Below are 27,755 nucleotides of genomic sequence, written 5' to 3'. Positions count from 1 at the left end.
TACAAAAATTTTTCACTGTTAGGGTGGTCAAACACTGAAATAGGTTGCCCAGAAATATGGCGGAATCACCACCCTGGAGGTGTTTAAGAGGCATCGGGATCTGGTGCTGGGTGACGTGGTATAGTGGTTACAGTGGTAGTGCTGGGTGGATGGTTGGACTTGATGATTTTAAAGGTCTCTTCCAACCTTAATCATTCTTAGATTTGATCATCTGTCTGCTATACTTGAATAAAAGAAGCAATGATTGGGAGCTTTCCTGGGGCTACTTTATTATCTTAACTGCAAGTTCATCAAGTAACTGCTAAATGCTGTTTAGTGCTGCTGAATGTATTTGTTTGGTGGCTGTCATAAAGTGTGTGGGAACCTTCGGAGGCTTAAACTGAGTTAATCAGGAGCAAGCAGTCAAAAAATTATGCTTCTACCAGTCATCTCAGAAAGTAAGCTTTAGAGGGTCAGATGGGCTAAAGAAAAGTAGGTCTCTGAAGACCTATGTTGTAAAGTTCTATTGCTTCTCTTAGGAGCAAAACCTGTGAGGTTCGTGTTATCTTTTACTCTCACTGAAGTGATTTAGTTTGTCACAAGAGAGTTTCATAGTGGGCTTGAAGGAGGTGATAGTTCTCTCTGCCAGTATCACTTCAGAGGCTCTATAAAGTCTGATCAGGTGCTGCCCTTCTTGAAATGAATTAAAATACCCTTACCCTGAACTTTGTCTCCTGCTGGGCAGGAATTTTTCATTCCAGTGCTTTCTTTGAGTCTAGCTGTGAGGAAATCCGAACAGTTCAACTCAAGCCTTTCATCGTACAGCTGGACAAAGCATATCCACCAGTGCTGTTTCTTCCAAGTTCTCTTATTTTGATGTACTGCAGACACCAGAAGGGTACCATAAAGTTACTCAGAAGTGCTTAAAAGCATAGGATATAGTCCAACGAGATTATTGGCTTGGAGAAGGTGAGGTTATGTAGAAGAGCACTGCAAGGGGGTGATTTTCCCATTTCCTCAGTTAAGCAATTCAGGACTCAAAGACTACTTAGATTATTTCCCCACTATATCCTTTCCCATCGTTTCATCCTTTTTTTTTTTTCTATTTTGCCTTTTGGCAAAGGACACAATGACTTCAGCCTGTTGGTTAGATGATAACATCAGACAGCCTTGCCTCTCTGAATGGCAGCCTCATTCGGTGGAAAAAACCCCACCTTAAATTTCAGTCCCAGTAAAGAAAAACAAAACTAATAAAAAGAACCAAACCAACCCCAAACCACCAAAACCTCACTGAAACCACAAAAAAATAAAACAAAACAGAAAAGAAAGCAAATCATCATCCCCACCCCTCAAAAAAAAAAAAAAAAAAAAAAAGCCAAACAAACAAAAAAACCCCTAAAACATACTGTTAGTTCTTTCTGAGATGCAGCATGTTCAAAAGCAAAATCTGAACAGTGGTACTGAAATAATGAGTATGTTAAAAGACATGGTAATTTTGTGATCTCTGCATTGAGCATTCCCATGCACCTGTCCTGCATGTAACTGAAAGTTATGTAGATAAAGACTTCTTGGTGTTTTTTATCTTACTAAAAAAAATTTTAAGTAATGCTTAAAATGTGTATTTTTTAAGATTTGCTTCTTCTGTTGCAATTACCAGGCAGTGCTGCTGACTTGTTTTTATTGTGTATTTTGGTGTACTCAGCTTCTGTGACTGGGGATGCATGCACTTGTTTTATAAATTTTAAGCTAATTTCATAATTTTGAAACTTGAGTAATGGCGGGGAAAGGAGTCGTGCATAAGAGCTCACTGAAATTGATTGTTATTGTTTAAAAGGTGATGAACAGTTTGGATTCTAAGTACTAGAGCCAGTAATGCTTCAAGTGGCAACTTGGTGATAAACTGGCATGTTCCTAGTCCTTAAACTAGGTCCTAGCAAAGACTGTGGAGATGCATGTTTTTTTATTATTATTTTTATTATAATTATTATTATTATTTTATTATTATTTTAAAAAGGGAGTCTGAAGCTCTTCAGTGATAGAATTTGGCAGTTCAAAGGAGAGGTAGCAGGAGAGTGTTGGGAGAATGAAGAAATGTCTTTAAAATGTTCTTCCAGAGACTAGTTTCTGCACCTTCTGATGGGCAGCTGAGATGCTGTTAACATGGCTTTTTGTGTTTTTCTTGTCTGGGGATCTTTTTTTCCCTTTTTCTAATTTAATATCAAGTTCCCAGCTTAGCCTAGTGTAACAGGAAGCAGTTTCAAAACCAATGAATTTAAGCTCCCTTATGATGGCTGTTGGTTGGTTGGTCAGTCTCCATATTGAGGCATTCTGTGGTTACTAAATGCTGAAATTACACACTGTTACTTCTTTCTCTTTATATTAAGTTGATAGTTGAACAGTTTTTACCATTCCATCTTCTTTCTGTTAACTAATTTTATTGTTGTTACTTGCCTTCAGTTTTTCTCTTGCTGTCTAATGGAAAATTAGTGTTTTATGACTCGCTGGGGTACTTATCTCAATTGACAGTCAGTGGTTAATATTAGGATGTTGAAACATAACAACACTCTTCCCCAAGGTAGTGTTTGTCTCAAAGGGGTCAGATTAGTGTGAAGAACCAGATGTAATACCTTAGGCAATTTGAGGCACCAGCTCTATTTTCAAATCCAGGCTGGGCCATCCAGGTTAAAGTAATAATCCCTGTGTTTTCTGTCTGCATTGTTCAGGAACTCTGCCTCTGCTATTTTACTTTTTCTTAATACTTCCCTCTCCCATGATTGTGGCCCTGCACCCACCCTGGTCTTTATGAGAGTACTGACTGCATGCTGCTGTCCTAAAAATATCCCTTGCTTCAAGTGAAATTAGTCTCCTGACTTCTGTTGGCTTCTCATTTCCCAGGTTACAATTAAGGGTCAGAGTAGGAGCTGACTTAGTGATCATCTGTGCTGCAGGCTGGTATAGTTATTACAGTTGGACAGAAGCTCTTAAATTAAGAAACATGAGCTTAGCTGCAGTCAGCATCCCTGAAACAGCTTTGTGTACAAAGCTGGGGAGCTGCTGGTTTCTAAGGGACAGAAGGTTTCTAAGCCTTAAAGTAATGAACTTTGGTGACAAGTTGTTATGACAATACCTCATCATCACCACATCAGACTTTCAACTGAAAGCATTTTCACAATTAAAAGACATTTTCTCACTATTTTTCTTAATGGCAGCAAGGCTAGGAGAGCTATAAGCCTGAGCTGTACTTTGAATGCTCGTGATTCACCAAAATACATGTATTTAAATGGCAAACACACGGTAGACCAGCAAAAGAAAAAATGAAAAGAAAAAAAAACCCTCTGTCCATAAAGCTTGTTTTGATTGGCAAATTTTCACTGGCTGTGCATGGCAGGGAGCTTTCTGTTGGTGTTTTTCACCATGGTTTTCATGACATACCTGTGGCATTTAAACAAATTGCAACCCTATCAAAGCTCTTAATTAGGCATTGGGCATTTTCTCTTCTGCAAAAATACTTATTAAATGTAAATAGGAGTTGAAGAGTACCAGGACCAAGCCAGTTTCTCAGGAAGGTTGCCTTAACCTACTACACAGTGTGGTTTAAAAATCAGAGGATGCAACTTCTCCCAATAAACTGTAAATACCAGTGTTATGGATGATGAGAAATGTAGCTCATGACAAGAAGCCATTTCTATAAACCTTGCTTCTCAGTCTCCCTCAGCTGGAGAAAAGCCCTTTCAGAGGTTAGATTGAGACTATCTCCTGATTACCTGGCATAAAGTATGGCTGTCCTATGTGGAGAGGAACAGGCTTAGGATAATGTATGTGATAATTCAAGAAAGGCAGTCTTTTTAAAAAACAAACAGAACAGAGGCCAAATTCACGTTGAAAAATCGAGCTAGGTAAATGCAGTGATAATCTGGCCCAGATGCAGATTTTTGTCTTTTATTTCAGTCTTTTGATCAATAAACTCTGTATCCTACAAGATTATAATAATATTATGGCAGATGACAACTGGAAAAAACCTTAGTGGTGGGAGCTGAGGTTCTTCTGTGAAAGAATTTCTGAGGTGCAGCAGTTGTAGGACGGATGTTTTAACAGTCTCATTTCTTCAGCTGAGTAAAGTACAACAGGGACAAGAATATTCCTTGGGTGGGTACAGTTGGAAAGGAACTCAGCATTCTCCTTTGCTGTCTGATAGTCTCCCCCAGCCCATGAAAAAGCTTGTGAATCAGGCTCTTCAGTCTACTTTTTCTGGATACTTCAAACCATTAATGGTTTGTGCAAATTGTCTGTCATCAGAAGACCTACATTTCTCATCAGAAATTCAAAAAAGAATGTTAGTCATATCCTCTCATTAGAAAAACAAAGCAAAACAAAAAAATAGGGGTAGAGGAGGATTATTTATTTTGTTTTTTGCTTCCTCAGTTGTTTTGCAGATTATATTTCTTATTACTTGCTCTGTCCTCCTTTCCCTTTTTTGCTCTTCTGCTTTTTATTTAAGAGTTTTCACTTCTGCCATGCCATGCCATGCCACGTAGCAGCTGCTTTTGATTTGCAGAAGCACACACAGAAGCTTTCTCACATGTCTGACTCCAGGGAAGATGTTAACATGCTTTGCACTGAAAGGAAAACAAGGGTGAACACAGATACATCTGAGATGAAAACAGAGCATCTGCAATAGCAAGAAGTGTGAATTTAACAAGAAGGAAACATGAGCTCCTGATCAGCAGTGGGAAGAGAATCTGCTCATTGTAATGTGACCGTTTTTGCAAGTTGTCTTCTTTGCCATTTTTATATGTGAACCACTTTTCCCTGTCAGTGCTTTTCAGAGGTGATCGCTGACTCTGTCCCATTCTTTTCAGCTGAGCTTTGGGAAGATTTAGTGTCCAAGATTATGAACATCTGTCTACAGAAAGTGCATCTCAGCCCTTCCTCAGTGGTTAGCCTGACTTTTCTTTTTTGCTGTTGTCTGTGGTACAAATGAAATCAACTACCTTGTCATTAAAATTGAGGTGACATGTGAAGGATTTCTCTTCAGAGAGGGTTTCTTTGTCTTAGTTTACTGTAGCCCTTGATTTGACACCCGTCTAGTGCAGATTCTTTCCATTAAATGAAAACATAATGTATTTTGTGAGGTTTTTTGTTGTAATATATATGTATATCTGTCTATGTGTGCATATTAATGCATTTGACATAAATACGCCTAGCAGTCTTTCTACTCCAGTAAAACCTTCAGTTTTTACACCAGTATCCTCTTGTTTTAGTGCCTTTTGTTGATTGCAGTAGTCATTTTTTTTGTACTGGGTTATAAGATTTCTGAATAAGTTCCAGCCTTTTGCCATGTGTTATATTGCTGAGCAATACACAGCCCTGCTCCTGAATTCTTTCTTGAAAGCATCAATTGAATTTGGCAGAATATTCTGATTTTTAATTACATCCAGACAGAATGTTCCAGTCGTTCTAGGCTCTCCAGTATTTGTAACTCTTGTAGTGAGATTAACTCCGTATCTTTCAGGGAATAAAACCACCCTATCTGTAAGTATTTGTTAGAAGGGTATGTTGAATTGGCAGCCTAATCTAATGCTCCACTTCCAAGGAGTGTTAGCTGGCAGAGAAATAAAATTCCTCCTGGATTTAAAAATTATTGCAGTCCTTTTTTCTAAAGCTTACAGGAGTTCCCCTTTGCACCCAGGATTAGATTTTATGAAGATGACTGTATTTTTATCCATTCTAGATTCTTGATATGGAAGTCACACATCCCAAATTGCATTTCTTTCATTGAATTAAAAAATATTTCTAAATTATTGCAGGGGTGGGGAAGGATACAGAGAAAGACAATATAGTTAGCCACAGAAAGGAGAAAAGGGCTGATTCATATGGGAAGAGCAGTATCTTAAGAAGAATCAAGAGTGCTAAAAGGCACAAGGAGACAAAGTGCAGGTGTGATGTTAAGATGGTCCTGGGGACAGTGGTGGTGGCTGAAGATGCTCTTGATGTGGTCACTGGTTCATTGGCTGTTCTACCCACTGTATCTCTGCTGCTAAAGGGTACGAAGCAATTCTTACTTACAGGTGTAGCTGTGGGTTAGGGATTTAACCCTTTGGAGCCGTGGAAATAAGACACACAGCTATGTGGTCTCTCAAGATAGGAAAGACACGACTTTATTGTAACACACCCTGCTTAAGTAGAGTCACTCGTTACTCCAGGGACAGAATACAGTTGGTTGGTCCAGAGAAAGTAACACCTCACAGGTCTTGTCACGTATCCAGCAGGTGTATTATCTTTGTAATTAATTCTTCTCTTACGTTTACATTAGAGGAAAGCAGCTAGCTTTGGGAAAGAAACCTGGCTAAGCCTGAGAAAACTGGAATGGAAAAACTCACAAGAGCTTTTTCTGGGCCTGAACAGCCACATATGTGTGGGCTTTGCTGGTTTCACCCTGCCTCTTTGGGAAGTAGCTCCTGTTCTTTAATCTCCATAAGCCTCTAGTCTCACACCAAAACATGTCCCTCCTGAAATGTAATCCTCTTACTTCAGTTACACTGCTATGCTCCAGTTATGCCCATGTGCTTGGGAGCAAGGTTTCTGAGTGTGCCAAAGTTTGGAAAAACGTAAATATCCGAGCACCTAGAGGAAGCCTAATTTTTTGGGTAACTTTGTAGGTTCCTTATGTGTGGGGCCTTACCTGCAAAAAAAAAAAAAAAAAAAAAAAAAAAAAAAAAAAAAGACAAAATAAAACAAATTAGGCAGCTTTGAACATGTATCAGTTTGCATCACCCTCGGTTTGCTTGCTTCAATGTACAGGGGAATGAGGATATTGTGGAACACCTTCTGCATGATCGTGGACCACATGCTTAGAGAACGAAAGGTCATTATACAGCCAGGGAAGTACAATCACAATTTGAGATGAAATTTATAAGTGGTGGGGACAAACAGAAAAGTTTCAGGGCTGAAATGAGATTGGTGGAGTGAAATGCATCACTCTGACTTTAAGTTACTAAGAAGTAGTCAGTGTTTTGCCAGGTGATGGGCTCTGGGAGGCAGCTTTTAAAGCAGATCCTGAAGTCTGATACTCGATGTGAAAATCAATGCCCTTAAAAGATCCAGCTTGGAGATTTACATTCCACAGCCAAGAAGAATGGAGGGGAGAGCTCTCTCTTATGTTCTCCTTGTTTTGGCATGGTTTCACTGTGCATGAAACCCATCCTGTGCAAACCACACACACTGTTGGGCCACGTGCCTGTAACAGGACACAGCTGCTGGCTGTGACACGGAGCAACACCATATACAACAGTAGTACAAACAGGGGTGAATTTCACTCAGGGCAGCATCATTTTCTTGTGCCTCAGCTTTCTCCTCTGCCAAGTTACTGCCACATTTTCCTGCTTCAGGATACTGATACCAAACTCTAGGCATGTGTTTTGCAAGAGGCTGTAAATTGCAAACTGGTTTCATCATATCCCTTTTACAGGTATCATTGTGTTCTGCTTTTATTTTGAGTTGCTCTCTAATGCTGTTCAACACTGAGCAGCTGCAGTATTTCCTCTGGAGGGGGAATACTGGTTTGGAGGAAAGGTGCTATATCAGAAAGCACATGCACTGTGCATCAAAGGTTCAATCCTGTACTACAGCCTGATTTTCAGTGATAATGTGGGTGTTAACCAAATACTTCATTGTACTAGGAGAGGTTCTTCAATTTTGCATCCTCTTTTTTTGTATCATTCATTCTGTCATTTTGGGTATTAGCAGCAGATGGTGTTAAGGAACCTTTAAAGAAAAGTATCAGCTTTTCTGAGCATCTGTGTAGAAAATTGGCCACTTGTTCATTTGAACTCTTGCTTTTCTTATTTACCTCTCTGTTATGCTGCTTTGTTCTTAGCTTCAGTCACCCCAGGACAACTGTGTATTTCACTGCTTTGAGATTCTAAAGCTTGGAGTTTTAAGTGACTGGAAGAGGTTTGTCCCAGCGACTTTTCACTGGAGATGAGATGTTTTCTTCACTTCCAGGTATTAAACAAGGGAAACCTACAAGGCAGTATGTCCAAAGACCCACAGATTTTTTCCAGACCGGATACTTAAATATCTTTATTTCCTTATTTGGAGGATTATTAAAAATTGAACTGTAAGGGTAATAGGAAACTGTCATAATTGCAGGGTGAACTGTTATCTTTTGATCAGTTGTAAGTGCGTTTTCTTCTGGGTTGATTCCCATTGTTCATGATGCTTGTTTTGTTGCAGGAATCCCTACTCACCAGTCTCAGGTCTTGCCTGACCTAAGGAATCATTTAATCTCATCTATTAATTTCTTCCTGGATGCCTGTGAAAACACAGTGACATTTGTGACTTTCTCCAAACAAAGCACATATGTATAAGGAATGGTGAAAGGGAAACAAAGAGTTAAAATGCAAACGTTGATAAACCTATTTAACCCTTAGCTTTTCCTTGCAAATTCACATCAGTCTCACTCATGTTTGGTGACTGTATTGAAACACAAAAGCTGTGAATTTTAAATATAGGGGAGTCTGAATGTGGGCCACAGTGTTCTGGTTTCAGTCTTTGTACATTTAAGTGTCTGTATTTCAGAGCACAGTCCAGTTGTTCGTGCAAGTTGCATCCTTATCCCGTGGTACTGTCTGATCACTCTCATTGCCTGCACTTGCAAGATGCAGCTCAGCAGCATCCAATCCTTGCCCCTGTGCTCCTGCCTTTTCCCACAGTGCTTGTCGTGCCAAATCATCTGTTTTGTCTTTTAGAGAATGCTTTGCATATTTTAATTTTCTTGGTGGATGCCTTCTGAAGGGTCTCTTTAAAACTAAAATCTAAGGGAGAATTCTGACATTTTTAATGTCTGCATAAGCAATGTTGCTTGCCTGGGATTTGGCTTTTATGAAAAATGGATTTCCAAAGAAGTAGTTACTTTTCTTTAATTTTTAGGAAGATACTTCAGTAGTCATTTCAAACTGGAAGTATGGTACTTATGTTCAGGGGTAATTTTATTTTTTGTATTTTTAAAACTAAGAGGAATCAGGAAAAGGTGTGGGGCAGGGGGTGTGTGGACTGAGAAAGTTCAGTTCTGGATCAGAACTTTGTTGTAAAAGGATCAGTAAGCATGTGGTTGATACAGTGCTCTGGGTATAAAAGCTTGCAAACTGAGGATCCTACTCCCAAAGGGAATCTTCTCTGCTGGATTCTAGTACCAGTGGTGAAACCTCTCATTGTTTCAGCTTTTCACTCAATTGCAGGTGTAAAGGCTAAGAGAAAACAACCTCCCTTACAGGTATGATTATATATATTTGCAAGTATATGAAAATGCCTTTAATTATTTAGTGGTTTTTTATGATGTTTTAAATGTTACTTCAAAAAATACACAATTATGTATTTTAATAATATGTATTGCTTTCTAAATCAGCTGCAGACTTCACAGAAAGCCAGTGTGATTTCTGCAGATAATGAATGTGTAGAGCAGTGAGCACAGAAAAGATGGAAACTGAGTTTTTAAAATCTAGCTTTGGTGGGAGTCAGTTTAAAGGCAATTTGACAAAAGTTGAATGTATAAGTTAATACACTTTTCCTGATAACGTTGATGCAATTTCCTGTGACAAAAATAGTCCTTACTCAAAGCTTTAGATAAATAAAAATCTAATGTGAATATGAGACTTATTTATAACCCTTACCCTTTGGGAAGTAAACTTTACAAAATGCTGTGTCAGCACAGGAATGCAGCACTGTCCTCAGTAGGTCAGCCAGCACACTCCACAGCTGCAGTTCATTTTCTGTTTCATAGGAATAAATGAGTGAGGCAGAGGAACTCGAAGAAGTGAATTGCTTAATACTACTTGCATAATATCAGTACTTTTAAGCTAATGCATGTGTGTTTTCCATAAAAAACTCTGAGACTGAGCAGGATTTCACTGGAACTGGAGCATGAGAGTTGCAGAAAGAGAATTGAGTAAATGTCTTCAGTTAAGTGGAAAAGCTTCTGTTTCAATAGGCTAATGGCCCAGAGATTTTATTTTAGCAGAAAATGCAGGCGTTCCTGGGACTGTGGTGGTAAATTTAGTTCTTACGCAGCTGCTGGCATTCGGCTCATTCAGAGACACAGAAACCTCAGCCCTCCTTATTAGCCAGTGTTTATGGCTGAGTTTCCCAAATGGGTGAAGAGCAGTGCTCTCCTGGAAGGCTGCTTCTCTTCAGCTGGTAGGTTTTGTAAGTCTCCCATCTGACTGCTGTAGACAGTCTTCTGTTGTCTTCTAGGTTTTTAGCTTTTGAGGCTGCCCACATGGAACATCAGTCCTCTTTTCAGCTACAGGCACCGTACTCTGTATTCACACCACCTGCCCAGAAAAAAAAAATCTCATATTTTCTTTCCTTTTACTGTGTGTTGGCCTGCAGGTTGGTGGTTCTGCTGTGCTGGGTCATCCCTGCTTCATTTAGCCAACAAGCTTCGTTGGCTTGTGTGTTGTACAGTTTAAGCACTGCACAGCTGTCCCTTCCTGCACAGGGGTTCTTTAAGAAGTGTTCCTGATTCTCCCAGCTGAATGTGTAGTAAATGTAGATTTCCATGTGCAAAGGCAAACATGTTTTTCTAACTGACTCTTACTGCAATTTTTTCCTCTTTTTTTCTCATCCCTTGAGGTAAATCAGTACTTTTAAAACTACCTACTACCACTTGTAGCTGCTGAAATGCTTTTCTTCCGGTCAGGCTGTTGGTAGTGGCTCAGTCAGAGTCTTTGAGCCAGCAGTGTGTCCAGATGGCAAAGAAGTACATTTAGAAGCACAAATGTGCTTTTGCAGCCTCTAGCACGGTGCAAATCACAGAATTTCTTGGTCAGTGAAAAATGGCCATCTCGAGTCACTGTTGTTCACACACAGCTGTGAGCAAACAGAATGGTCCTGGCAGACAGACATGTAAAAGCAGGAGATACCATACCTTGGCTTCTTCAGCTCTGCATTTTTGCAGGAAGCCCTGAAATTCACAACTGCAGAAAATGTGCTGCTGAGCCAGGGTATGGTTAACAGCACAGGAGGCTGGGGATGGATGTAGCCAGATGTTTCAAAGCACTGCCTTACCAGGTCCTTGCCATGCACTGGTACTGTTGTAGGGCAATAACTTTAAATGTTTGCAGCACCCAGCAGTGCAGACGTGGGTGCCCATGAATGATGCTGTGCCCAGGAGGGCTCTTCTCCCTAGTCCCAGGTAGCCCGCTCTGGATTCACACTAATTGCTGCATCCCACAGCATCAGGTGAGGCCCTGTGTGAGACCAGCTGTGTTTTCTTGACAAAATGATATAAAATGCTACTGGTTAGGGTGGCCTGCTACATCTCAAGAGTTTTTTACCTTGGTTTCTGGTATCAGGATGTGAGTTTCAGGGAAAGAGAAGATAGTTGGCTGTATATGTGCTTTGTCTAGTTTTGTAGGTTTTTTTCCAGGTGGAGCAGGGGAGTGGGTTTTTTTTAATTAAAAAACTTAAAAGTATGTAAATGTGGGCATTCACACATGCATGTTTTTTAAATTCTTTGTGGTATATAGTCAGTCAACATGTTTGGAATTTCTTGGATAATTAGCCAGGAACTCTGAAGAGTCATTTAATAAAAATCTTTATTAGCACATTTATACTTTAAAAGATTCTCATTCTGCAGTTCAGATGCTCTGTCTTTTAAATGAAAAGTACCTTTTCCCTTAGGTGTGAATAATATTTTTTTCCCAGAGCAGTGTTTTCTTTAAGGACGGCTGAATATGTTACTTTTCTTAGTGAGTTCTCTTAACTTACAAACAAATGGTGGTAGAAATGTAATGTGATTAAAACTATGCAGAACATCACAATTTAGAGTCTTACAAGGATTTTACTCTAACCAGTGTTTGGCTCAGTGAGTTTAATGGCATCTGTAGGTCCTAGTTAATAATTTACCTAAATTTCTGTGATCATTCAACACTGAGTTTGAAATGCTTCAGGCAGAATATTTTTGCTGACTACACTAATAAATATGCAAAGGTAAAATTTCAGGAAAAAGTAAGTTGGTCTGTACTGATTAGGTATTGCTAAATAGGTATATCTGTAAGTGCTCTTTCAAGAGTCCTTTTGTCATGTGCTTTTAGCCATATCATGTTAAATGTTAACACAAATATCCTGAACACTTTCCCAGCATCATTTGGGAAGTGATTTCTCTAGGGAAGATTGTTTGCCCTTACGATCCATGCAGTCAGAAATAGGTTAATAAGCAATCATGTTACATTAAGATGTAAAGGGAGGAAAAGAAGGTCAAATCCTTGAGCAATATAGAAACTACTTGAAGTATCAAGCTTTCTTTGGGTAGTAGACAGTTTTCTAGTGTTGTTCTGAATCTGGTTTTAGAGTCAGGAGGCCTTTGTGACCTTGGCTAAGAGACGAATTGGTAACTCCCTGATTTAGCAGTATACTCTGGTGGTATGAGTTGAAGATAAAAGCAGCTTTGGGGACCATGTTAGGTGAGCAGAGGCAGTGATGCAGCGATCCATGTGTCAGGCCCAAGGAGCAGGTACCAAAGCATGGCCTGATGGTGCAGCAGGCACTGCACCTGCAGGGCCCTGCACACACCAGGAAAGGCCAGCTCTTCTGGGAGGCTCTCCTGGCTGCAGGCTTCCTCTGTCTGCTGGCAGCTTGAGAAATTCCAAGTTTCCAGCTGCCCAGAGGGTTTTTTAATCTGTGAATGTTTAAAATAGTCAATTGATTTGGCATATTGACATGTTTAATGTACCATGAGAATTCCAGCAGTTGCATTAAATGCAATTACTTTGTAAAAGATAGAATGTTATTCCTTTTAATGTGTTTATAATTGCAGACTTCCTCAGAGCCTGTCTCTTTCTTTCTGCTGTTAAGTACACAAAATTGTTTGAAATGGCATTTTCGCTGTAAGCTTAATGTGTACTGCTTCCATTATCAAGAAAGGTGTATATTTTTGGATCATGTCTTTTGTAGTTCGTATGATTTGTTCCCTGAGGGAAGGATTCATTTTTTTGTGTTGCATCATATAAAGTCGTGCATTGATTTTAGGCAGGTTGTCTGGCAACAGCAAGATAAGAACATCAGTAAAACATGTTGGGTGCCAAACTTTGAAGTCTGCTTTCTTTGTCTGAAATTGGGCACTTGGCATGTGCATGTAAAAAGTGTGCAAATTGATATGATTTTAGTAAAATGTACCAGAGTGGTGGTCTTGTACAGAAATAAAAGTATTCACTTCCAGGTGAGGCAGCCTTTGGTCATCAAGAAGAAAACATATAAATCATCTTCTAACTCACACGGTTAAAGAAGGAAGTGGAGGTCAGATGTCCATTTGAAAATAGCAGCTGGGGATGCAGGTTATCTATGATAGGAAGCACTTCACATAATCTTTGGAAGTAAAGCAAAGCAATGCAAAACCCAGAAAAATGGTATGCTGAACAAAGCCATGGAGAAGAGGGCCTTTTTGAAGAGAATGCTCTTCTCACCTTACCCACCATCTGGCTGAAGCCAAGAAAGAAGCCAAGCACTGTATCTCTCTTGTATCTCTCTAGGACCAGACTGGCAAAGCCAGGCACAGAGCAGTACACAACAAGTAATCTGTCACATGTAGGGACCCACGTGCTTGACAAATTTGCATCATATTGGACATATCCATGGAGGTTCTGAGAGCTGCTCCCAAGACAGGCAGGAGATGGAGCATATGGTGTTTCAGTCCACACTGGGGTGCAGACTTGGGCAAGAGATTCTTATTTAATGGCAACATTCTGCTGTGTTTGCCTTGTTCTTTGAATTTCTTCTCAGTTCTAATTCTTGTTTGTGATCTGTTGGCCTCTTTGACCTGCCTCCCCAAACCCCTAAGGGGAGTGGCCTGTTCTTTGAATTCCTAAGCTCCTTGAACTTTACCATTGAAACCATTTAGTCTCTTCTCTTTTCCTTTTGTTGGCCAGCCTTTTCTGTTAAAGCCATATGATCTCATGATTTTATTTCTGTTGCTGATATTTTCAGGCACAGCTGTAAGTTCAGTGCCTGGAATAAAGCTTGTTAATTCTCCTATGTTTTGCTTTCAGGCTTATCTTTTGCCTTCAGGGTGTTTTTTTGAGTTTGTCTCCCATTATGTGAAGTGGCTTAATGTGAATATGAATGAACAAGTTAGAGAGCTCTCTGAGTTATCCACAGTAAACTTGCTGTAGATTTTCCCTTATGATAGATCTGAAATCTTACCTTGGCTTTTTGCCCTTAGTCATGGATTGCTGGTTGCCAGGAATCAAGTGGGATTATCCAGTAACAGAAGATACTGGACTAGATGTAAGGGTCATGATTCGGATTCCTAATTCAGTATTTATATTGTGTCTCCAGAAAGGCAAAAAAGGGAAATAGGTAATGTGATTTTCTTCACCTTTTTGCTTTCGAGTGTCAAGTGAACACTGCACAAATATTTTCAACTTAATATTCCACAAGAGCAGAGATGCAAAGCATAGATGCCATTTTACTAGGTGTGTTATGGCATTATTCTTAATTTCATTACTTTTCTAGCTGTGTGCAAAAATCATTGATGAACTGTGATGATAGTTATTGCTCTTCCACAGTGACCTGGTGACTGCCAAAGAAATAAAGGTCACATTCAGATGAGAAGATGCAAAGTACCATTTCTTACTGAAGTAATTAAATGTAGAGTTCTGTCAGTGACGAGATCTAGTGCTGACAGAGCTTTTGTAATTTAACAATCCATTGGTTTTGACAGATGAAGGAAATAATTGCAAAGTGTTTTCCCTTTTCTTTCCTCCCATTCTATCTACTTCTGACAATTAAGTGCTCTTGGCAATACTATCAGCAGCAATTCCTCTCCTCAGACTAAAAGTATCTGTTCTTTTTAATATATATTGTTCAGGTATAGGGTTTCAGAGCAACATTTGCAGAAATTCTTGGAAGAAGTTGTCAAGAAATTTGACACAGTCATGAAACCTGAAACAATACCTGGGGGTGTGTGACTGCATGTTTGTAGAACAGTGATGCATTCATGCTCTGGTCATAGGACTCAGTGGAAGAATGGAGTTTCACTTCTGATTTGCTGCTTTTTCCCTGCATGGATCAGCTACTCAGTACTTCAGCACCTCACCATTTCAAGCAGTCCCATTCTCTGTTCCACTCTCTAATTCTCATCAGATCTAAGAATGAGGATTGCTGTATGAATCAGAGCAGTTGTTACTTGTTCATTCTCTTCTGCCAAGTTTTTTATTAAGAAAAGCAACCATTTCCCCAGAAGACATTGTTAAAGTTCATTGACATGAATTGTTGATAACAGCAAGTGATTTTGCTAGATATCAATCTCATGCTTAATCTGTCATTGTAAAATGCAATTGTAATGCACAAAATGATATCAAAATGCCTTTCAGAGTCCACGTAGAAAACCACAAGTAGGCAGTGCTCTAGCCAGTCTGACTTGGATTTTTTGTGTCTCTTTTGGGCTGAGACGTTAGTCCTTGCCTTGTAGGGATTTCTCTCTGTGGCCTTGCAGCAACACTGTCCTCAAAATAAAGTCTCTGCTCTTTGTTCCTGAGATTTTTAGATGGAGAACGCTGATCTTCAGATGAAGCTCTTAATCCATTTTGTCATGTAAGATAAAGTAAAACAGAAATTGTATTGCAAAATGGGGACTATAGTGCCCTATCAGTTCACTGTGTGTTAAAGAATTAAGACTTCAGGAAGCAAGCCTGTGCTGGGTTCACATGTAGCCATTGGTGTCTTGAGGACAAAGGAGCAACATCCTCTGGTGCCTTCTGTCCTCCTTTCCCGGGTGGAGAGAGAATAAAAGTCATCTTGCTAACCTGTTGGGATCTGGCTTGCAGTTTCTTCTGCAGGTCTATGAGCAGAGATAAAGATGGGTTTAGCATTAATCATTCTTAGGACTGAATTCAGGTGTATAGTCACAGTTGTAACCAGAAGGCAGTTGCACAAGCTATGAAACTGCTTCCTCTGTCATCTTCTATTTACCTGCCTTGACTGGAAACCAGAGTGCTGGAAATACAAAGCCAAATTATTTTACTGATATATTTTTTTACCTTTCATCTGGCCAAGATATTTAAGTTTTATTTCTTTAGGGTGCCTGCTTTCTGATGCTGCAGTAAGTCTACAGCTAAGTTTGGGGAAAGGTCAGTTTGATACAATGGTATTTTAAGTGGACCAGAGCAGCTGTGGCTGCTCTGGCTGGCTTGGTAGAAGCTGATGTATTGGGGTTCACAGGAATTCTAGGTTTGGCTGTGTGAGTTATGTAGCTGTTGTGCTTAGTGGAAAATGCATATATTAGGGTAGGGAAACAAGGGTAAAGTAAATTGAAATGCTGAATATATGAAAGACTGAGGTAAAAGGAAGGACAGAAGGGAGTTATCATCTTCTAGATACCTGAACTGAAAAGGCCTTGAGAGATGTCATGCAACTGAGGAATGGTGGCAGAAGGGAAAATGAGCCAGGCAAGACAGGAGAAGGCAAAGTGTAGAGTCCTGAAGAAAGGCAGTTGTGAGCTGAAGCAACTGCTGAAGAAAGAAGGCAGCTCTGTCACTCACAGCTGGGAGCAAATTCAAGAGGAAGACAGAAAAAGAAAGGGAAGCTGGGAGGAGGATTCTGGCAATTGCAAGCAAGTGCATCCAGAGGACTGGGTAGCAATTTTCTGGTTTTGAGACATTTTTCTAGAGCCACAGTAGCTGTTGGGAACCTCAGAGGAGCAACTGCCAGTGAGTGGCTCAGGAGAAGTGACAAGATGCACTTATAATTTTTTCCTATCTAGGTGGGGTTTGTTTGTTTGTTAAGCATCTGCCAGGTGGTTTTGGTTAAGGAGGATGACTTCAAAAGGCAGGATTGCCATTATTCCATATAGAAAGACTGAATTGCTAAAAGAGAGTGACACTCACTTTAACTGGTGATAATTGTAGGATCCTTGCTTGCAGATGTTGTTTTTGTCTTGATCTTTCATTCAAGTGCAAAGCCTCATGCTTCTGCATGAGGGAAGAGGAGCTTGTTTGGAGCTGTGATTACCAACCAGAATATGTTTTACTGTCCCATGGGAACATACTAGAAATAGTTTCTGAAGGTTTTTATTTGTTGAGAGTGATAGTACCATGAAAGCTTAGCCTTGCCACTCCCATATCACTGGTAATTTGTGAATAATTCTAAAAGATCCTAGGATTAATGTCCTGGTGATGGATATAGAGTGAAAAGTGAGATTTGTTTGTTTGCGTTTTAAATAATTTTTAGCTGTTTAATGTTTCTGTTCCTCATTAATTGTGCCTGCTATTAAATCTACTGTAGTGAATTTCCTGTTGTTGTTATGGATGTACCTGCTTTGTGTGGCTAAGAAACAGAGATGTTAAAAGCACTTAGGTGCTTAGGAGTCCATTAGGAATATCACAGATTCCTAAATATATGTGTGCATGCACTCTGTAGCCCTTAAGGGAATACTTTTCAAGACTGATTTTTGGTTTTAAAATGGTCACTTTTTCAATAATAGAACTAGTTGTTCGCAGTCATCTGCTATCTGAAACCTCTGATGGGTATGTTTCCAACAGTAGATGAATAAAGATAATATGTGCATCTGTCTCTTGGAGGTTCCTGGCATCTATCAGATAAAATCAGTTCTGGGAGCAGAGGCAGAAAGACAAGTTTCTGTGGCAGCAGCTAAAAGTCTGTTTACTCTGCATCATCTACTGTGTTGTGCAAATACAGGTCTTGTCTTCCAGCCTGTCATGCTTATTGAATTTTAGCACATCCCTTTCAACACAGGTGCTTGTGTAAGTTGAGTCATGTTCCCTTGCAAACATCTTCTTCAGCTACACAGGAGTTTTTGGGGGACACTGAGTTAACCTGAAGAAACCTCTGCTCTGTTTAATTTCATCCTTGTCTTTGACACCTCAGGCTGGATTTGAGACTGTCACCTGTTCTTGCTTCAGGGAGATTTCTCACCCAAGGGTTTCACTCTCCACTGTCATTTTCCCTTGTCACATGTAGCCTCACTGTTTGCTTCCCACACATCCCTAGAAGGCCAAGCACAGCCTGCTTCCCCCACACCTCTCACAAATGCAGTGGCAAGTCTTTGTGCTTGCCAACTTGTGTTGGTCTCTTTTCGTCATAGCTTGAGAACATGTTCCTGCCCCCTTTTTTCTTCCTCCTGTCTCCTGTAGCTTGAATGAACTTTTTTTTTGCCCTGTTGCTATGGTTACACTGCCTTTGATGAAATCATCTAGGCTCTCCCTTATGATTGGAGCCAGTTTTTAGCTCTACAGGTTCTGGCAGTACTCCTGTCCAACATTAGTCTTTGCATAAGCATTATGTCCATATTTTTGAGGGTCCTTTGTGTGTTTGTTTCTGTTCCAGGAATACTGTTAGCTGTGTAACAAAAGCTCATAGTTATCTTAAAAATCAAACTCAGCCTTGCAGTGTATAAATCTGGCATGCTTATACTTGCTGATTTTTATTTTGGCCATCAGTCAAAGCTAGCATGTGGTGTTCCCTAACAACTTTTCCCCTTTTCTTCAGAAATACTATTTTACTGTCTTCTAGATACTTGGATTCCTTCAGGAAATTTCAGAACACTGTATTTGTTTCCTCGTGTTTTTAATGAAGGAAATACAATTTTTATTGTCAACTGACATAGTGCCCAGGACGTTGTTGAGAGGCAGCTGATGGTGTAAGGAAGGAACACCCTGCTTTTGTAAGCATATGCTAAAGTTTTATGCCTTGACTTCTCTTTTCTCACCAAAAAGCTTTGAAGTTGCTGTGGAGGATGCACTATAGGAAGAAGGATCTGGGAGCACAGGGATGTCAAAAGTATAAGTGTAGTATCTGAATGCTCAGCCAACCAGGCTGACTTCATATGGGCTTTAGTCATTGAAGGATAATTTGAATTGTAGCAAACCATAGGCAAGAAGTCTGAGACCAGTGTGCTGATCTAGGGCTAATAGCAGTTGACTGATGGGGCATTTTTCATGTCCCTATTTGTTATAGGTGTAGGACTTCCAATCTCAATTTCTGTCTGATCAGTCACTGCCTAGAAGAATAGAAGAAGGTGCTGTCAATCAAAGTGTCTCTGTTAGGTTAAATTTTCTTGAGGAATAAATGTGAAAGAGTTTGTTTCCTAAAATCCCAAGCGAAAAGATGCACTTCTAGGAGCCTTTACATCCTTGTTATCCTTATGCGTCAGGATCTGCACCCTAAAAAGTGAATAACAGATACAATCATCACTAATTTCAGTTTTGAGAATTGCAGCTTCTACATTTCTATCTTGCATGATATTTCTAGTTTAATTCCAAGTTCTGTATTAAAAGGAATTTCCTGAATACTTTTCCCCTGTATCCTGAAGTGACATGCATGTGGTTATTCACAATTGCTTCCGGACATCACTATGTTATTTTTGTTTGTCATTAAGCAAGAGCTTTTAGCTTTAGTGGTTGGATATTGCCTTGAAATGTAGATGAAGCAGGTCTTCATGATACTGAGAAGTATCCTTTGCAAAACAGATGCCATCTGAGTAAAGTTACATTACCCTCAGAGAGAAGAAATAATTGTTTTAGTATTTGTCAGTTTGTACATGTGTTGCCTATGTGATTTTCTGCAAGTTAATATCTTGGTCAACAAACAAAGCAATTAAGTAATTATTGTAAATCAGGCTGATGTCAATAGAAGCAACATCCTTAAAGGCCCTAGCTGTAGGACTTTGTGGAATTTGGTTTCTAATGCCAAATTTTAAATGTTTTCATAACTGTGAATTGCTGCTGCAGTGATCCTGTTCTTGCTCTTTCAGAATGAGAAGGCTTTGGGGCATTCGGTGAGCCGCTCTAGTAACATCTCAAAGGTATGTTGCTCCTTGTAACTCAGTCTTTGATAAATTTGGGGATACTGGGATTTCTTTCATTTCAAAATTGGGTGATACGTGTGATGATGTGACCAGTAGAAAATGCTTTTTATGCCTGTCATTGATAGTCACTCCTGAAACATTAGAGCTCTGGTGTTTTGCAGACTCTCTTTACAGGTCAAATGAAATGGAAGCTACGGTAGGTTTTCTCTTTCACACTGTCGGCCTCCTTAGCTTGATAGGAGCAAGATAGATGACAGATACCTGAGATCTTATCTTAGAGGGAAAGTGGCTCCAAAAACATCACTCAAGTGTGTTGTTTTATAAGATAAAGCTGTGCAAGATATGTATAGTCATGCATCCCATGATTTATGTAGGATATGTGGTTAAATGTTATTCTGTTGTTACTTCAACACCAAATTATTTTTAAGTGCCATGAGCTTGTTTTCAGGACGTGACTATGTAAGTATTTTTAAATGTTTGATTTTGCAGACCCTGGTCATGTAAGGCAAGCATTATGCTCCACCCTGAAGAGTTCTAGTCACTCTTCAGCATATCCAAAGCATAATTGCTTTGTTATGCCATTAGGAAAAAAATTATCTTCTGTCCAAGATAACTATTGCAATACATACCCTACTCCTGAATTGTAAATAAGATTGTTGATTATCTGTAAGCCTGACAGTGTCTTGCTTACACAAGTACAATTGCTTAAAGCCTTCGTGCAAGCAAGGCCGTGCTGGTTGAACAGTACTTTTCATGGGGTGCATAAGCTTCAACTCTTTGTTGCCACAGTTTAAGTGGCTGCTTGTACTTACTTTTATTGAAAGACTGAGTCATTATGGCTGCAACCTAATAAGTATTGTGAATACTTTGGTATCTAGGGAACTGTTCATGACTATCTCCAGCAGAGGAGACAATGAGTGCACATATAATATACGGTTTATATGGGCACAGACATCTTTCACTTCGGTGCCAAAAGACAGGATTACTGGGTGTCCTAAAGAGTGAGAAGGGCAACTGCCTAGTGCACAAGGTATTGACCAAGCTGTAGGTATTGTTATCATGGATTGATAAGAGATCATTTTGCATTTGGCATCAGAAAATGTGCATTCGTATAAGGGGTTTTAAAATAAACACTGTTTGAGTATAAATTGTCATATGAGTTTTTCTAAAATAGGAGTATGCTTCCTTTTCACCCTGGTTCTTATCTCCTTAGGGATCCTTAATTGGATTTTTGGTCTTGTTCAACAGAGATTAAGTATCATTGTACTTTTCTCAGTGTCTCAAATCAGCACAAATTTTGGCAGCTGCGCTTTGGTACCCATGTGAATCTGTACAGTTCATTTTAATTCATCAAGAACTGATAGTGTGGCAGTGCAGTGGGAAGGACCTTGCACTCTGGCAAAGCTCTTCCTGGAAGTGCTGGCAAGTGAGACATCAATATTTACATTCATTTTGAAGTGCTGGAATGCTCAACGTGACTGCTTTGTGTTACAAAAGCTCAAGTTCTTGAGGGAATCAAAAATCAGTCTTGCTAGTTTAATGGGGGAGACTTTTTGGTTGCAAAGTGAGTTTCCCAGAGGTGTTGATGTTCTTAGTGCTCCTGTGTCACCTCTGTCTGATCCATTCTGTGCACTTTCTCCACTCTGGAGATAAGTTCAAACAAGGGCAGAGGGTGAAAGTCCCATCAGTGAAATGCCCCTGATTTGCCTATGTGTCTGAATGCTGCCTTGTGCATCCAGGCAGTTCAGAGCTAAACTACAACAATTATTTTGTGGTTGACAGGTGTTTTGGAACATTTTGAAATTGCTGTTGCAAGCAATTTCAAATGACAAATCAGGAAAGATTTGTAGTAGTGGAATGGTGCGTGGAAGCTTAAGTACATGGAAAATTTTTCTTTAGTTGTGAGTGTTAATAGGAAAGTGCCCTTTTTTTTTATTTTTCAGAATACCATAGCAACCTGGCCAATAAGGCAGATAGGATACACTAAAAGGAATAAGTATGGAAATGCTTGGCTGCCTATATAGCCCATTCTGAAATCCACAGAACTTTGTTGATCCTACACCATTTTAAGAGGAGCTTTTTAACCAAAATTGGGTTAAATCAACTGCATACAGCATTTCCAGATGTGTTGAAGTGTGTGTGTGTACAGAAATAATGGTCATGCTTTCTGGAACTGACTGTTTCAGCCATTGTTTTTCCACCCAAATGTAGCTTACAGCACAGCAACATAGCAAATCTGCTACAAATTCTTGGCATGGCACTTGATTCAAAGCCTTACTGGTGCTGATATATCATTATGAACCCGCTGTGATTATTACTGTGTATCTTTCCACTGCTCTCAGTTGCACAGAGTGCAATTTGAGTGGAAAGGATTGAGTCAGAACTCAGCCTTTAGCCAAGAGAGGATGCTGTGTTACTTACTGTGACCAAGGAAAGCAATGCCCATGGGCTAGAAGTGATCAGGGAGGGAGGCAGACAGATGGTGCTACTGAAAATGTAATCAGCTGGTAGAGGTAGCCTCTCTGAATACAGACCCCCAGTGCTGGGGCCAGGTGGAGCTGTCCCTCGGGAGAAAGGGGCAAAAAGGCACTTCTCCAAGAGGCAGATGCTAAGAGAGGCAGAAGAGATGCTGGTACATGTGGCCAAGCCAAGAAAAAGCAATCACCTGTATACTTGGCTAGGAATGAAGGCCAGAAAGAGCAGAAAAAGGAGCAGGGAATAAGATGTAGGACAATCTTCATGTGGTGCCATTAGGCTGTGTGCAGTATGTTGCACACTGGGGGATGTGGCGTTCCTCCAGGCCCTTCTTTGCTTTTTCTGTATATACATTTCAAACACATTTCAAATTTCCTTTGAAATCTGCTACACTTGAAACATTTAAATTTCTGAAATCTTTTCTATTTGTTTTGAAATAATAAAAAAAATAACATTCAAGGCAGATTTAATTGATTTAGTCATGGGACTTGAACACAGCCCGTTTTCCCCAACTTGCCCTGTTCAAACACATAAACAGCACTGCTGCTGATTGAAACAACCCCAGTTGGCACAAGGGAATACAGCCCAGATCCACATCTCAGCTGTTTACCCTAAGCCAGCATTTTTCCAAGCAAGATTGCTATGAAGTGCCTTCATCATACAAGCCCCATAGAGAAATAATTAAGCTTTATAGAAGCTTCTTCCTCTAAATATAAAAGAAATTGACCCTAACACACAGATAGTCACTGGGAGCAGCTAAGAGTGGGATTTTCACAGTAGTGGTAATTCATGCCCTCAGTTCATAGATAAAGGAATTTTACTTACAAGCAGATGAAATTAGGCCACTTACAAAGCTGGTCTCTAACCAGTTCTTCTCAAATTAGTGGTATTGTTTGCCTTTAAAGTGTCTTATATATCCTGAAACTGATGATGTGATGTCTGGAAATACCTTCAGGTCATCTGTGTGCTGTTCTTGTCACCTGATTGCTTTGGAGAGTTGAATCTAATGTAAAGGGGAAGCACTTTGTAGTCTTATTTTCATGGCCCTCTAAGGGATTAACTTTGAAAATGCTAATACTGGGATCACAGCAAAGAAATCAAAAGTGAACTCCTTAAAAAATGTAAATGCTTTGTCTTTTCTGAAGGCCTGTATAGTTTTATCTTTTGAGCAGAAGCACACTGTAAAATATTAGATTGTTCTTAGGCTGAATAGCAGCCAGTGCAGACACAAAGTGGTTGCCTAAGCTTGCTATGAAATTTAAAATCCATTTAGGCTGTTCATCAGCTTGGAACAGATTTAGAAAAGCATATGAATACACACGTCCACTGTTGCCTGAAGCTTTAATGGATTCAGTGAGCATTTGTCTGTAGAAAAGTAGTCCAGGTTTTTCGGTTGCAGAGCTTACTTGTCCTGTAGTCTATCAGATGACCAAGGCTTACTGAAAAGAACTGTTCCTCAGAGGTGTTCTTTTCAGGTACGTGAGCCTGAGGGTAGGGAAACACAAGTTGCTTAAAAAAAAAACTTCTACTGAGTTACTGGGGAAGTGAAAGGAAAAGACATGAAAAATTGTATAGTGCGAAGATGAAAGTATACTCTTTCCCCAAATACAAGAGCAAGTAATCTCATGCTGGAGCACAGTCATGTTAGTAAGGAATGTGATAGTCTCCTTGTGCTGTGATAAATTCCCTCTCCTGGGGCTGGATTCTTTCTTCATATAGTATAAGGGCACCCCATTAAGGAGGAAGCTGCAGGGGTTTCCTTTCCGCTTTTGTTCCCTCAGTCCATTCAAGGTATTTTGAGGAAGATTTTTAAAGACAAAAAGCCATATATACTTTTTTCTTCTCCCTGCAGAACCTGTGCAGTTGTTACTGGGTTTACTCAACATTAATCCTGTGCTATAGGCAGATTGTATTGTTCTTGGGAAGATGTTGAAGGGATAGATAGCCTCCTTTCTCTAGTATCTTTAGCTCTGGAATCTCTAGAGAAAATTCCTGACAGAATCCTCCTTTGGATTTCTTTAGAAATAATATGGGGAAGCTGACTTCAGCTTTGCTTGTAGTTGCTAGACATAGTTTTAATTATAGTCATATACATTATATAAAGTATGGAAGAAAGTTCTTCCAGCAGCTGAGTGCTAGTTCCTATCAAGTTGTTGCCAAAATTACATGGTGGGGTTGATTGTCCTGAAATTTTCAGATGCCTCTTTCCCTTATCTCCCCTCCAGTTTTTTAACCTCTCTATTTTAATAATTTATCTCATCCCTCTCTAAAGACATTTTATTTTAATATGCACTGGAAGTCAATATGGCATGAATCTGGTAGGGAGAACTTACTGGAGAAGATCAGAAGTTGCTGATGGTTGATCCTGTCACATTGGTATAAAAGCTTTCAAAACCAGCCTGTCAGCAGGGCTGTCTGCCCATCACATCCCCCAGTCTGTCCATGGGTGGCCTGTTCTGCCTACCTCAGGAGTCAGGTTTGTACAGTTTGGTCTCGTTGCGTGGAATACAGTACTTGCTGGAAGTACTCAAGAGCACATAAAATAAAGGCAAGCCTGTAAACAAAAGGCCAGGTTGAAATTTGATTTGTGGAGTGTTTCTCTCCTTGCTCTGTTGCTAAATTTGTATTAGCCTGAAGCTCCTTGTTCTGAAGTTCCTCCCAATAAAAGACTTAAAATTGAGCTTCTTTTCACTCTCTGTCTGCACACAAGAGAGTTGTGTTCTATTATTAAATGTGCATAGTTCTTAGTATGTTAGTTCCATTTCCTTAGCTGAGACTTCTCCATATTTTTGTAGCACAGTATTGTTCCTAATCAAGTGGCGCCTAGAAATGACAAAGTTTGCATGTGTGGGGGAAAAAACCTTTCTTTGCTTCCTTTAGACTTCCAATTAGTTGTAAAATTCTACAGAAGTTATTTCTCATTTTTTACCTTCAATGAATAATTTGATAAAGCTTTTAGAATGTGACAGGCTCTGTCCTTTAAAATGAGATGTAATTGCTGTTACTGAAGTTCAGCCCAGAGTGGGACAACAGCAACTATACCAAGAAGTGGTATAAGCAGGTTATCTTGAAATATACTCAAGCCATTGGCATGTTCACTATGGCTCATTTCTAAGATGCCTCTGTTTTCTTAGGCAGGGTGGGGTTTTCTTGGGTTTTGGTGTGCAGCATGTAATCAAAAGTATGTAATAAGAAAAGGCTGAGTTCTCTCACCAGTAGGTAACACTGCTCATGTGGAGGCAGAATGAGAACATATATGTGTATATATGCATGGACAGCTGCATATAGGCATATTAAAAAATGTCTGTGTTCCTGCTGGCAACCCTTCAGAGAAGTGTAGGAATCCCAGGAATTGTTACCTTCAAAAGTGCTGTGATTGTCTGAATACCAGAAGGCCGTGCTGTGACCTCAGTGATTGCATTAGATGGGAAAGTCAATATACACAATTAACTGACTATTGACCTTTAGTACTGAGCTATTTTGGGCAACCAATTGGGCTGTACAGAGTAACTCACAAGCACTCACAAGCTCCAAGGCTTGTCACTGGAGGTGATGTTCCTCCATGCGAAGGGCATGACAATCCAGAGTTTCAGCAAGTGATTATGGGGTTAGAAGGGTCAAATTCAGGCTGTCAAGGCTTTAGGCTACATGTCGCATATGAACATGGCAGAAAACTCCTGTGAGGAGTGCTCTAAAACCTGCTGCTGCTGTTGCCATCATAATAGACAAAGATGCTGCTACCTGGGAGGCTGCTGCTGGGGCAGTAAGGGTGCTGTGTGCCAGAGGCTGCAGAGTGTAGAAGGCTTTGTCTGCTTATTTTCCCAACCTCTTCAGAGCTGAGCCGTGTGTGGGAGCAGCATCAGAGCTCCAAGACAGCTGGATCCGCCTGTTTCATTCACCCATCACCGCCTCTGCTTTGCCCTGTTCTGTCCCGAGGCTGCCTGTATTTTTTCTTTTCTGTGGCACCTCTCTGCCTCAAAGCTGCTGTGTCTGAGTCAGTAGACCCAGGTGAGCTGGGAGGACTGGCCAGCAGCAGTGATGTGTAGCCCTGCTTTTAGATCCAGATGAACTTGGTACTTAGCTTTTGCATTTACCTGTGCTCGTGTCAGGGAGTTGTGCTTCACTGTTAGAGACTCCTTGCTGTCACTGACTGGCATTCCTAGGGAAGTGACTGGCATTAAAGCAATGGTTCATTTTACCTCACCTCACTATCCTACTCTGAGTTGCAGCACAGCTCTGTGAAGTTTCAGGAGCAAAAAGCATGGGATGGAAGGAGGACAGAGTGAGTGACTAGAGGCTCATTGAACCATGGCTTTTGGTGGTAGCCAAAGCTTGCATTAGTTTGAACCAAGGGTGGGGCATAACTTCCTCCAGTGATTTGTTGTTCCTTTTTGTTATGCCTATCCAAGTGTGTTAATTTCTGTTCATATTTTGGTTGCACTTTCATTATGTATGAAAACAGAAATAGCTTTTTTTCTGAAGCAGAAAGATGGGGGGGAAAGGAAGTGTGCCTTAGATGCTGAGTTTCTGTAAGCCACCCTGAACAGTACTGGCATCTAGAAACAAAATACTAAGCTTGAAATGTAAATTAAATTCCACATTTTTTTTTGTCCCAGCCTTTTGATTTCCCAAGTGGCAAGATTTTTTAACACTGTTGATACCAGACAATTGGATCAAGAAACCAGTAACATGGTTTTGGAAGGGAAATTTTGGATCATTGATTCTAGTCATCTGCTATTAGACTGTCACATATATTCTGCTGTCCTTTTTAGAAAAATTCATTGCTAAACTGAAGCAGCTGATAGATTGGATTCATTCTTAGCAGGTTACTTTTTGTGATTTGCTCATAACATAAAACCTCAGACAGATTTATTGACTCCATAGCAGAATGCAACATGCTGGTTTACTGGTTTAATATTTTGTTTTTAGAAGAATGTTCAATATGCCTTTCAAACTATTTCATTATTTAAGTTATATTAATTTTCATTTGCAGAGTGAAACAGTTTATCAGTAAATTAGTGTCTGATCTTTCATTTAATTGTCAGACTTTGAGTTAAAAAAAAGTTACTGCACAAACCCTTATAAAAGGATATGAAGTCAGGTGTTCCTGCTTTTTTAGTAAAGGTTAAGCATCAAAGAGACAGATTTCCAACAAATACCTGGACTCATATCACTACATAATCAGAATCCTGTATCATTGACATGTGCAAATGGTGTAAAATGCAAAGAACTGTAGTTTCCAGGCTAAAGCCAGTAATTGATCTTCATCTTTAATTTGTTTTGTCACAGTCGTTACATAGTTCAGCTTACTTTCTGGCCCAAAGCTGTTCTACTGGGTTTTATTTTATAAATGTACCCAGCTTTGGGTAAGATGGGAAATAAGTTACAGTGTCTTACTAAGGGTTAAGAGGCGTGTGGCTGAGTCCTGCCTTTGATTCCTGCAGATCCAGCTGTAACTAAATACTTGTTTCTTCAGTGT

The 27,755-nt window shown here is 39.9% G+C and overlaps 1 protein-coding gene across 6 annotated transcripts in view; it reads left to right on the top strand.

Moving 5' to 3' along the window:
• The window catches only part of MARCHF8 (membrane associated ring-CH-type finger 8), an 86,195-nt gene that overhangs the window by 45,832 nt on the left and 12,608 nt on the right, over positions 1-27,755 (top strand). For all 6 annotated transcript variants that reach the window (XM_014875308.2, XM_088169060.1, XM_088169062.1 and 3 more), the window contains exon 3: positions 19,748-19,798. In XM_014875308.2, coding sequence (XP_014730794.1) covers positions 19,748-19,798 — 51 coding nt within the window. The remainder of the gene's footprint in view (positions 1-19,747; positions 19,799-27,755) is intronic.

Source organism: Sturnus vulgaris, chromosome 8 (assembly GCF_052056855.1).
Source record: "Sturnus vulgaris isolate bStuVul1 chromosome 8, bStuVul1.hap1, whole genome shotgun sequence".
In the NCBI taxonomy this organism is placed as follows: domain Eukaryota; kingdom Metazoa; phylum Chordata; class Aves; order Passeriformes; family Sturnidae; genus Sturnus; species Sturnus vulgaris.
Note: the sequence above shows the minus strand (reverse complement) of the source record. Positions and strands in the feature narration are given on the sequence as shown.